Source organism: Capricornis sumatraensis, chromosome 3 (genome assembly GCF_032405125.1).
Source record: "Capricornis sumatraensis isolate serow.1 chromosome 3, serow.2, whole genome shotgun sequence".
Classification (NCBI taxonomy): Eukaryota; Metazoa; Chordata; class Mammalia; order Artiodactyla; family Bovidae; genus Capricornis; species Capricornis sumatraensis.
In genome coordinates, this window is record NC_091071.1 from 165,120,899 (window position 1) to 165,133,459 (window position 12,561).

Genomic DNA, 12,561 nt, shown 5'->3' on the forward strand with positions numbered 1-12,561 from the left:
GTACCCTTTAGTCTGGATCTGTGCCCTCATTGACAAAGGGGGCAGTAGTTGGGGGAAGGGCCCATTTTCCAGCTGACTGTGTAGGGCTCTGAACTATCCTCCTGGGGTGGGGGTGGGGGTGTCTCTGTGTGCTCCCAGCCTTGGAGGGACCTTCACAGTGGGACTCAGCAGGGTGAGGGCCACACATGAGTGAAGCGGCATAATTCAAAGAAGCAAGAAGCCCAGCCAAGAGTCCTGACCCCTCCCCTGACCCAGGGAAGCCCCTCAGGCAGATGGTCTCAGGAGCTGATTTATCTCAGCTACCACCTGCCCCACCCCCATCACAGCTCAGCAAGGCAATCCAGACAGTTAAACCTTATATATCAAGGCACTGTGAAATTTGGGCCCTGCAAATGGCAACCCACTCCAGTGTTATTGCCTGGAGAATCCCAGGGATGGAGAAGCCTGGTGGGCTGCCGTCTATGGGGTCGCACAGAGTCGGACACGACTGATGTGACTTAGCAGCAGCAGCAGCAGCAGCCTCTCTTTCTCCCTCTACATGACACCCAGACACACTGAGCCATCTTCAGGTCTTACATGAGCCATATTCCCTCTCCTGCACACTTTTCTCACTTTTGCACAAGCAGTTCCCTTAACCTAAAACCCTTAACACAAACCTCAGACTTTGAGAACTAACTCCTACTCTCTTTCACATCGTAGTTTATAAAAACCTCCTCTGAAATGCCTTCCTGGATTTCTCCAAGTAGCCCTGGGCTTTCCTGGTCTTGCTGTCTTATTAATGTCTGCATGGCTGTCTTTCTCACTAAACTGTGAGCTCTGAGAGGTCAGGGGCTGAGTCTGATTCATCACTCTACACCCCCCAGCAGTTAGCGCAGTAAATGTTTGTGGATGATTGAATAAAAAAATGAATGAGTCCTGGTCTCAGTTTTGTTACTGTAATAGCCTGGTATTAAGTAGGTGCTCAGTGATTATTTGTTAAATGAAGGAACTTGCTGCACATCCTTGGACAAGCCCCTTCCTCCCTCCAAGCCTCCGTTTCCTTCTCTATTATAGGGATACTGGTGTTCCCTTCTTGACTCCCGCACAAGAGAGCAAACAGATGTGGGAATTTGCTGGTTGCCCCAGGGCAGGCTTTCTCAGCCTCAGAACTATTGACATTTGGGGCTGGATAATTCCTTGTCTTGGGAGCTGTCCTGTCCATGGTAGGACGTTTAACAGCATCCCTGGTCTCTACCCAGCTAGATGCTACACACACATACACACCCAGATGTGACAACCAAATATATCTCATTCATTGTCCAATGTCCCCTATGAGGCGGATCCACCCCAGTTAAGAATGACTTCCCCCGAGAAAGCAGCCTGTAGGAGAGGGGCTGAGAGAGCCCCAGTGTGCGCTCTGAACATCCTGCCAAGGATAGCAGCCCTGGGGCTTCAGAGAACAGTGGCCTGTTTAGCCAGGCCTCTTCCTTTGTCTGTAGGGCCTGTGAAGTCACTCTGGCTCTTCTGCCAAAACCAAGGCCCTTTATGTCTAGATGGGAGGGGCAGGCACCCCCAGGGACCTAGCCCTGGATTCTAGCAGCTTCCTGCCTACCCGCCTTCCAGTTCAGGCTTCCTACTGGGTCACCAGAGAATTTTATCTATCACCTGTTACTCCCCTGCTCTGGAACCTTGACTCTCCACCTCCCACCCACAACCCGGCCCCACCCGTCAGCTGACACTGGAAACCCTCCTGCAATTGCCTGTCCTGACTGCCCCATCTCCTGGGCACCAACTTCCTCCCCACCCAGGACAAGTGGCCATTGTCCAGAGGACACCAGACACTGCTTCCTTTGCTCCTGCCACCTCCCTCTCTGGGCTGCTCTCTCCTCCCCCTGCTTATCTGAATCCAATCATTTTGGGTTCCAACATATTCACTGTCAAGCTGTGTGACCCAGGGCAGATCTCCACCCTGTCTAAGCTTGTTTCCTCATCTGTGAAACAGATGGTGGAAGGTATGATTTATGGCCAGGGTAGGTAGGAGAGTTAAATAAGATTATTTATTTGTGATAATAATCCTGGAACTTAGTAAATGCATGATACCTATTTCTTATGATTATCATGAATCATCAGATGTTTCCTCAGTCTTGCTGAACAGGCTTTCTGGGGCCTAAATGAAGGAACATGAGTGAAAAGACCTTAGCTTGAGTTCCGGTCCCACATCCACCCCAAGTGGCAAATTAAGCAAGCCACTTAATTCAGAGAAATCTCCTTGGAACCTCAGTTTCCTCTTCTGAAAAATGGGTACAGTAATTTGTGCTGCTGGGGCTGCTGTGCTGGTCTTATGAGCTAGAGGATGTGAAAGTGGTTTTTTTTTAATGCCCCACTGGGTGCAGCTGAGGGCCTGAGTAGGCAGGAGGAATCAGACTTTTTAAAGCCGGACCAGAGAAAACAACTGATGGTGTTTCTTGCTCTGTCAGGCCTCAAAGCTGTCCTTGAGAACAAGGAGGCACAAAGGACTTGCTGCCCAGTCTTTGGAGCTGCTGGACTTTGGAGTTTCTCTGTTGCTTGGGTTGCTGCAGTATGTGATTGATGGTGGCCAGGAGACAGATCCTGGGCCCCCTGCAGTCCATGCTCCTTCCTGAATGCCTTTTGACCTTGAGGTCTCAGTTCAGTTCAGTCCCTCAGTCTTTGCAACCCCATGGACTGCAGCATGCCAGGCTTCCCTATCCATCACCAACTCCCAGAACTTGCTCAAACTCTGTCCATCGAGTCAGTGATGCCAACCAACCATCTCGTCCTCTGTCATCCCCTTCTCCTCCTACCTTCAATCTTTCCCAGCATCAGGGTCTTTTCAAATGAGTCAGTTCTTCGGATCATGTAGCCAAAGTATTGGAGTTTCAGCTTCAGCATCAGGCCTTCCAATGAATATTCAGGACTGATTTCCTTTAGGATGGACTGGTTTGATCTCCTTGCAGTCCAAGGGACTCTCAAGAGTCTTCTCCAACACCACAGTTCAAAAGCATCAATTCTTCTGCACTCAGCTTTCTTTATAGTCCAACTCTCACATCCATACATGACTACTGGAAAAACCATAGCTTTGACTAGATGGATCTTTGTTGGCAAAGTAATGTCTCTGCTTTTTAATATGCTGTCTAGGCTAGTCATAGCTTTTCTTCCAAGGAGCAAGCATCTTTTAATTTCATGGCTGCAGTCACCATCTGCAGTGATCTTGGAGCCCAAAAAATAAAGTCTGACACTGTTTCCACTGTTTCCCCATCTATTTCCCATGAAGTGATGGGACCAGATGCCATGATCTTCATTTTCTGAATGTTGAGTTTTAAGCCAACTTTTTCACTCTCTTCTTTCACTTTTATCAGAAGGCTCTTTAGTTCTTCTTCGCTTTCTGCCATAAGGGTGGTGTCATCTGCATATCTGAGGTTATTGATATTTCTGCTGGCAATCTTGATTCCAGCTTGTGCTTCATCCAACCCAGCATTTCTCATGATGTCCTCTGCATATAAGTTAAATAAGCAGGGTGACAATATACAGTCTTGATGAACTCCTTACCCAATTAGGAACCCATCTCTGGTTTCTTGTCCAGTTCTAACTGTTGCTTCTTGACCTGCATATAGATTTCTCAGGAGGCAGATAAAGTGGTCTGGTATTCCCGTCTCTTGAAGAATTTTCCACAGTTTGTTGAGATCCACACAGTCAAAGGCTTTGGTATAGTCAATAAAGCAGAAGTAGATGTTCTTCTGGCACTCTTGTTTTTTCGATGATCCAGCGGATGTTGGCAATTTGATCTCTGGTTCCTCTGCCTTTTCTAAATGAAGCTTGAACATCTGGAAGTTCTTGGTTCATGTACTGTTGAAGTCTGGCTCACATAATTTTGAGTATTACTTTGCTAGTGTGTGAGATGAGTGCAATTGTGTGATAGTTTGAACATTCTTTAGCATTGCCTTTCTTTGGGATTAGAATGAAACCTGACCTTTTCCAGTCCTGTGGCCGCTGTTGAGTTTTCCAAATTTGCTGGCACATTGAGTGTAGCACTTTAATACCATCATCTTTTAGAATTTGAAACAGCTCAACTGGAATTCCATCACCTCCATTAACTTTGTTCATAGTGATACTTCCTAAGGCCCACTTGACTTTGCACTCCAGGATGTCTGGCTCTAGGGCAGTGATTACCGTGGTTACCTAGATCAAGGAAGATCTTTTTTGCACAGTTCTGTGTATTCTTGCCACCTCTGCTTAATACCTTCTGCTTCTGCTAGGTCCATACAGTTTCTGTGTATTCTTGCCACCTCTTCTTAATACCTTCTGCTTCTGCTAGGTCCATACAGTTTCTGCCCTTTAGTATGCCCATCTTTGCATGAAATATTCCCTTGTTATCTCTAATTTCCTTGAAGAGATCTCTAGTCTTTCCCATCCTATTGTTTTACTCTATTTCTTTGCATTGATCACTTAGGAAGGCTTTCTTATCTCTCCTTGCTGTTCTTTAGAACTCTGCATTGAGATGGGTATATCCTTCCTTTTCTCCTTTGCTTTTCATGTCTCTTCTTTTCTCAGCTATTTGTAAGGCCTTGTCAGACAACCACTTTGCCTTTTTGCATTTCTTTGTCTTGGAGATGGTCTTGATCACTGCCTCCTGTACAGTGTCATAAACCTCGTCCATAGTTCTTCAGGCACTCTATCTATCAGATCTAATCCCTTGAATCTATTTGTCACTTCCACTGTATAATCATAAGGGATCTGATTTAGGTCATACCTGAATGATGTAGTGGTTTTCCCTATTTTCTTCAATTTAAGTCTGAATTTTGCAGTGAGAAGTTCATGATCTGAGCCACAGTCAGTTCCCGGTCTTATTTTTGCTGCCTGTATAGAGCTCCTCCATCTTCGGCTGCAAATATAATCAGTCTGATTTTGGTATTGATCATCTCTGATATCCATGTGTAAAATCTTCTCTTGTGTTGTTGGAAGAGTGTGTTTGCTATGACTATTGCATTCTCTTGGCAAAACTCTGTTAGCCTTTGCCCTGGTTCATTCTGTACTCCATGGCCAAACTTGCCTATTACTCCAGGTATCTCTTGACTTCCTACTTTTGCATTCCAGTCCCCTATAATGAAAAGGACATTTTTGGGGGTGTTAATTCTAGAAGGTCTTGTAGGTCCTCATAGAACCATTCAGTTTCAGCTTCTTCAGCATTAGTGGTTGGGGCATAGACTGGGATTACTGTGATATTGAATGGTTTGCCTTGGAAACGAACAGAGATCATTCTCTCATTTTTGAGATTGTACCCAAGTACTGCATTTCTGACTCTTTTTGTTGACTATGAGGGCTACTCCTTTCTTCTAAAGGATTCTTGCCCACAGTAGTAGGTATAATGGTCATCTGAATCAAATTTGCCCGTTCCAGTCCATTTTAGTTCACTGATTTCTAGGAAGTCAATGTTCACTCTTGCTGTCTCCTGTTTGACCACTTCCAATTTACCTTGATTCATGGACCTAACATTCCAGGTTCCTATGCAATGTTGTTCTTTACAGCATTGGACTTTACTTCCATCTCCAGTCACATCCACAACTTGGCATTGTTTTCACTTTGACTCCACCTCTTCATTCTCTCTGGAGCTATTTCTCCTCTCTTATCCAGTAGCCTATTGGGCACCTACTGACCTGGGGAGTTCATCTTTCAGAGTCCTATCTTTTTGCCTTTTCATACTGTTCATGGGGTTCTCAAGGCAAGAATACTGAAGTGGTTTGCCATTCCCTTCCCCAGTGGACCACGTTTTGTCATAACTCTCCACCACAACCCATCCCTCTTGGGTGGCCCTACACATCATTGCTCATAGTTTCATTGAGTTAGACAAGGCTGTGGTCCATGTGATCGGTTAGGTTACTTTTCAGAGATGCTTAAATGGATGGAGAACACACCTGGAGACCAGATGGGCTGCCTCGGCTCCTTCTTTCTGTTTGTGTAAAACAGTGTCCCAGGACCTAGAAAAGAGCTCTGACCTTTAAAATGTTGAACCCCAGGGAACAGGATTTGTTCATTCTCAGGAGATTCTGGCACCTCTCCTGAAAATAAAGGATGGGTGGGAGGTTTGCCAGTACCCATATGGGGACTGACTTCTCAGAGTTCAGTTTGGTTCAGTCCCTCAGTTGTGCCCGACTCTTTGCGACCCCATGGACTGCAGCACGCCAGGCCTCCCTGTCCATCACCAACTCCCAGAGTTCACACAAACTCATATCCATTGAGTCTGTGATGCCATCCAACCATCTCATCCTCTGTCATCCCCTTCTCCTCCTGCCCTCAATCTTTCCCAGCATCAGGGTCTTTTCAAATGAGTCAGATCTTTGCATCAGGTGGCCAAAGTTTTGGAGTTTCAGCATCAACATCAGTCCTTCCAATGAACACTCAGGACTGATCTCCTTTAGGATGGACTGGTTGGATGTCTTTGCAGTCGAAGGGACTCTCAAGAGCCTTCTCCAACACCACAGTTCAAAAGCACAGTACAAAAGGGAGGACTGAAGACAGGACCTCTTTTTATGAGGAGGTGGACCTCAGCCCAGGTTTTAGGGTGCAAGAGCCTCTGAAGAATCAGGTCACACCCTCTGCCTAATAAGGATGCCAGGCCCTGCCCCTAGCCTCGCCCTTTGGGCTGTTGGACCCTGCCCACTATGGATCAGGTCCCGCCCCCAACCCGCTTCTACTGCCGGAAATGACCAATGAATAGCAGACCCCTCCCCTAGGCCCACCCAATGAGTGGCGAGTCCTGTCTCTTGCGAGTCCGCCCCCAGGAGTTAGCACTCAGTTCAGTACGGATTTCCTCCATCCTACAGCTCATCCCTGTGGGTCCAATCTCAGAACCACTGAAAACCCACTTGGCTGCCTCCTAGAGTGCCCTCCGTACTCATCAGTGGCACTGGAAGCGCCCACGTTGCTTTACTTCGACGTAAGAGTATGGAGCTGAGCCCTCCAGCGTGCTAGTCTCTCGCCCCCTCCCCAGCCCCATCCTTCTCCGAGCCTGGGTTCTGCCTTTCGCTGGTCTCCTCAGATCATCCTGGCACCTCCGAGGCACTCAAGATAGCTGCCCACACCTTGCCATTGTGCCCATCTCCTGTCTCTCTTGCCCCTCTGCCACGAACACCTGAGTATGACCCACATTCCACAGCCAGGAGTGGCCCCATGTGTATCTGATTAGATTTTTCCTCTCTCCCGAGCTCCCCCATACACATACCTCCAACACCCCCTCCACCTCCTACCTCTTGACCCCTCAGTGGGAATGCCCACATTCCACGTGGCGGGAGCCTTCTGGTCTGACAGGCTGCGCTGTGACCAGAGGACAGGGTGAAACGTTCCTCTGCTGACTCGGTGTCCTCCTTCTCATGGCTCCTCTCGTCTGTGTCTCTGGATAGAGAATTACGTTTCCTTTGACCTCTCTATTCACAGGGCTAATTGTTTCCATACAGCCCTCTGGCTTCTAAGAATAGGAAAGGAGGGTGTGAAACTCAAGACTAAATTTATTCCTGACAGAGCTCAGGAAAGGAGCTTGCTCTAAGTCAATGCTCAGCTCTGTTAGTCGACTGAGAACAGGAGCACCGTTCGGGGACTGGCTGTCACTCCCTGTTAGAGATGATGGCCATCACTGAGGCATTTGATTTCTCTACATACACACGGCCAGGAGAGGTGGCTGAATTTGGAAGTGATGCTCAAGCCGAGCATCATCATGGCCCTTCTCCGCCAGATAACGAAAGCACCAGAGAGTCAGATGGAGGAGTCCCTCCTTTGCTCCAAGGAACTAGTGACAGAATTCCTTCTTCTTTTCTCCCCTCTGTCTTGCTCTGCCATGGAAATGCTCCAGGCTAACAGGAGCCAATTCTCAACTCCTTCTTCTGGCTAGGCATCAGCTCCTTCAGGGAGGCAAGAGTAAACAGAATCTTTGACAAGAGCTCATGAGACTTTGCGAGCCAAGCCTGCAAAATCAATATGGCCACCTCAGAGCTGAGTGTCCCAGCCTGCCCAAAGACCCACACAAGCAGGGTCCGTTTAATATGGTGAGCCTTTCTGGAAACCTTCCCCATGCCAGGCCATGGGGAAGATTGTATATGTCAGTATGTAGATGCTGGGCATGGGGCACGCCAGGGAGAACCTAGCTGGGAGAGTACGTGGTCCTTGCCCTCCTGGTGTACGTGATAAGTTGTGGGCACAGAAGACTATCCCAGGTGTCAGGAGAGACGCACAAACAACGCTGAGAAATTTCAGAGGAAGCAACCAGGAAGGCTTCCCTGAGGATGAGCACTGGGATTGAGCCTCATGGGGATGATTACAACAAGCAGAGGTGAGGTGGAGGAGGGAAAAGTCTGGGTGAAGGCTTGGGCCTGACTGGAATGGGAGGTGGTGAGTGAGAGGCAGGCAGGAAGAGAAGGCTGGGGCTGGATTGCACCTGGCCTTGATTAGTCCTGGCTCTGCCAGTGTTTGTCTGTGACCTGAGACTAGTCAAGTCTCCTCTCTTGGTCTCAGTCTCCCCATCTGTCAAATGGGAGAATTGGCCTAGAATCAGTGGTTTTCAACTTTTTCAGACCCATCATATACTTTTCATAACAAGTAATTTGTAATGACTCAAAATTAGTATGACCTTCTCACAATGTCAAGTATATATGCACCCATATATATGTATATATTCTATGATACATATAAAGGAAAAAATAGAAGGAAAGTATTTATAATAAAATACTGTATATGTCAATATGTATATGCTCACTCACAACCACCGCAGAAAACATAATGAATGAGTCGGGTGCTCACACCATAGGTAAAACACCATTCTGCCTCAGATGCAGTCTGAAATAGGTAGGTTATCTTGGTCAATGGTGTTCTTAGAGATGTACTTTCCAAAAAAAAGCAAACAATTCTTAGTGAAGTTCCAGACAAAACAAATTCAGTGTTCCCCCAGTTTATGGGGTAGTTGCATTTCAAAATACTCAGTATATATTAAAACTGTACAAATATTATTTCATATTTATGTGTAAAATTGAGTTAAACTGTAGTTCTGGGTCATTGTAAAGATTTTTTTCATCCACATGAATATCTGGGGGAGCATCTGAAACTTATTGGTGGGGGGTATGGGACCACCCTGCACATTTCATTCAGGGAATTTAGCATCCTGGATCCTATCTATGGAGACAACTCAAACACCCCCACAAGTTTCCAGATTACCCCAAAGAGTGATTATCCAGCACCTGAAGAATCTTAAAGCTTCCTCTCAGCTCTGAAATCATCCAGTTCTGGACCTCATTCAGGTTTACTCAGCAAATTTTTGCAGAGTACCCACTGTGAGCTTTGCCCCTGGGGAAATCATCAGTGAACAAGCCGCCATAGCTCTTGTCCTCTACAACCGAGTTTCAACCTGTCACCGTCCCGTTTTACAAAGGAAGAAGCTGAGGCAGGCTTGTATTCAGCATCACACAGCCTCCTGGGGGCCAGCCAGAACCTGGCCTCAGGGAGGCACCATAGAGTGGGTCCACAGCCTTCTCTCCACTCATCTTCTCTTCCTCCCCCATCCCCGCAGTGCCAGCCGCCCTGACCCTGGACCCGGGCACCGCCCACCAGCGCCTGATTCTGTCTGACGACTGCACCATCGTGGCCTATGGCAACCTGCACCCACAGCCGCTGCAGGACTCGCCCAAGCGCTTCGACGTGGAGGTGTCAGTGCTGGGTTCGGAGGCCTTCAGTAGCGGCGTCCACTACTGGGAGGTGGTGGTGGCGGAGAAGACCCAGTGGGTGATCGGGCTGGCGCACGAGGCCGCGAGCCGCAAGGGCAGCATCCAGATCCAGCCCAGCCGCGGCTTCTACTGCATCGTCATGCATGACGGCAACCAGTACAGCGCCTGCACGGAGCCCTGGACGCGGCTCAACGTCCGCGACAAGCTCGACAAGGTGGGCGTCTTCCTGGACTACGACCAAGGCCTGCTCATCTTCTATAACGCCGACGACATGTCTTGGCTCTACACCTTCCGCGAGAAGTTTCCGGGCAAGCTCTGCTCCTACTTCAGCCCCGGTCAGAGCCACGCCAATGGCAAGAACGTGCAGCCTCTGCGGATCAACACCGTCCGCATCTAGTGCAGTGGAGGGCGACCGTGGGCTCCTGGGCTTGGCCACCAGCAAGAGCCTTGCCCCCATAGACGGGAGGCCTGGACTCCACGCCAGCGGGGCCACCCCTGGGATCTCAGGCCTGTTGTTTACCCTTCAGCCTCATTTCCCCATCTGTGAAATGGAGGGTGTGCTCTGTGACCCGGGAATCTCTTCCAGCACTGATGTTCTGTAGCTCTGACCTTGATGGGGATGCAGTTGTGGTCCAAGAACTAGACCTGGTTTCTCCTCATGGCAGCCCCTGCCTAACCCCTCATCCTCCTCTCTGGCAGGTGACTGCATCCCTGTCTCCTTCCCGCCCACATGCCCTGACCTCAGGATGTGTCAGAGTGTTGCCAGCAGTTGGCAGCTGCAGAGAGAACCCTTTTATGCTCCCAGGCCTGAGACTTGCCCCTGACCAAGCGAGTGATGGGCTGTTTTGTCCTTGATCATAGCCTACGATGGTCACAGGTGGTAGCTAGCCCCAAAGTCGCCTGAGAACCACCCTCTCCTTCCACCCCTGTACCAAGAGTTTTATAGTTCCTGATTTTCCCATTTATCTGTGGGTAAAAGTGATATTGGGCTTCCCTGGTGGCTCAGTGGTAAGGAATCCACCTGCAGTGCAGGAGATGTGGGTTTGATCCCTGGGTCGAGAAGATTCCCCTGGAGAAGGAAATGGCAACCCACTCCAGTATTCTTGCCTGGAGAATCCTATGGACAGAGGAGCCTGGTGGGCTACAGTCACAAAAGAGTTGGACACAACTTAGTGACTAAACAGCAACAGCAACAATAAAAATGACACTGTGGCCTGTGGAAGGCACCCAGGAGTTGAGCCCACGTGTTACAGCCAGTAAGCCCACAGGTCTTAAGGCAACAGGATGGCACACCCCAAGGCTCATGTAGGACAAGCATCACTGGATGGTGGAGGTCCCCAGCAGCTCTGAACAAAGGTCCAACCAGGCCTCTTGACTTGGTAAGGGTGTAGCAAGGCTGGGGAGAACAGTTGTTTAGGCCCTGAGCACTGGGGTGGGCTGTTGGTTAGGCCCCCCCATCAATCTTGGCATCTGTCTCAGTTGGGATACTATTGCAGAAAACATGAGCTGCTTTAGCTTTTTTTAATTAGACAAGGATTTATTACCACATCCCTAGTGGCTTTGCAAAATCACTGCAAGGGCTAGAGGAGCCGACTCTGCTGAATTTCCAGGAACAGCTCCCAGCCGCCAAATTCATCACGTCTGCTCTGACCAGGAACGCTGCTCCCATCGGCAGGCAGCCACTGCATCAGAAGCCGCTGGCTGCAGAACTGTGGAGTCTCTGCTACTGTCCATGCCAGTAAATGATGTCCTGAGGCCTGCCTCCCTCCAGACAATTCGGTTTCCAGATCCAAATCTCTACAAGGGATTCTGTTTGGGGAAACATAAATCTGATCCAAAACCTTGGCTGCAAGGGAGTCTGGGAAATGTACTTTTCTTCTTTCCAGCTTCATCCATACAAAAAGGCACAATAGAAGAAAGTGAGAATGGGTGTTGAACAAGCTCACTTTAAGTTTTTGCCATTGAAATCCACCTCTAGGCCTTGGGTTTGAGGCAGCAGAGCCTCTAGGTGTCCTGCTCCAAGGCTGTGTCCCTGTCCAGGACAGGCGCCCCTAGAGTGAGCCTGCAGAACCAAGCTGAAAGCCTCCCACCCTAGGCTTTCCTTTCCAGTTCTGGGGCCTAGATTCTGAACTTGGGGTCTTTGGTCATACCCATCTCAAAGGAGCCAGACTAGCTGAACCTGGGGGGGCTCCCACCTCACAACTGCTGCCCATGGGGACCTCCCTTGGGCAGGAGGAATCCTCAGTCTCACCCCACCCATTCAGCTACCAGAATCTGGGCCACCCCCAGCAGTATTTTTATCTTAAATGTTACCCATTTTGTGAGTTATGATGAATTTGTATTAAATTAAAGTTACAGGCTGTGAGTGGTCAGTGCCATTCATTTTGACATGCACAGAGGCCCACCCATCCTGGCCCAGGCAGCATACATAAATCAACATGGCTAATCCACAAAGCAACCCAGCTGAGTAGCACCATACCCATTTTACAGAGGGAGAAAATGAGGTTCACAGAGAGGACATGACTTGCCTACAGTCCCATGTCCCACACTAAGCGAGTTTAGAATTGAGCCCAAGGCACTCTCATCACAATTTACCAGTCAGGGAAGACTGTCAGTCTTGGCCTGGAGGAGGGCATGGTGGTAGCCTTGGAAGCAGAGAGGAGCTCATGAGACAGTGGCAAGAGACTGGGCCCTAGAACCCCACAGACCTAGGCTTAAATTCAGGCTCTGTCACTGTATGCCTCTAGAAAAATGAATTAACTTCTCTGGACCTCAGTTTTCTCACATGGAAAATGGGGATAATCACACCAATCTCACATGATGTGCTATAAGCTGCCAAGTGCAGTGCATTTAGGGAGGA

At 48.8% G+C, this 12,561-nt stretch overlaps 1 protein-coding gene across 1 annotated transcript in view; it reads left to right on the forward strand.

Moving 5' to 3' along the window:
• Positions 1–10,098, forward strand: part of TRIM62 (tripartite motif containing 62) — a 36,032-nt gene extending 25,934 nt beyond the window's left edge. Inside the window, exon 5 of the mRNA XM_068969322.1 lies at positions 9,548–10,098. Within this exon, the coding sequence (XP_068825423.1) occupies positions 9,548–10,098 (551 nt within the window). The remainder of the gene's footprint in view (positions 1–9,547) is intronic.
• Positions 10,099–12,561: the final 2,463 nt, after the last annotated feature.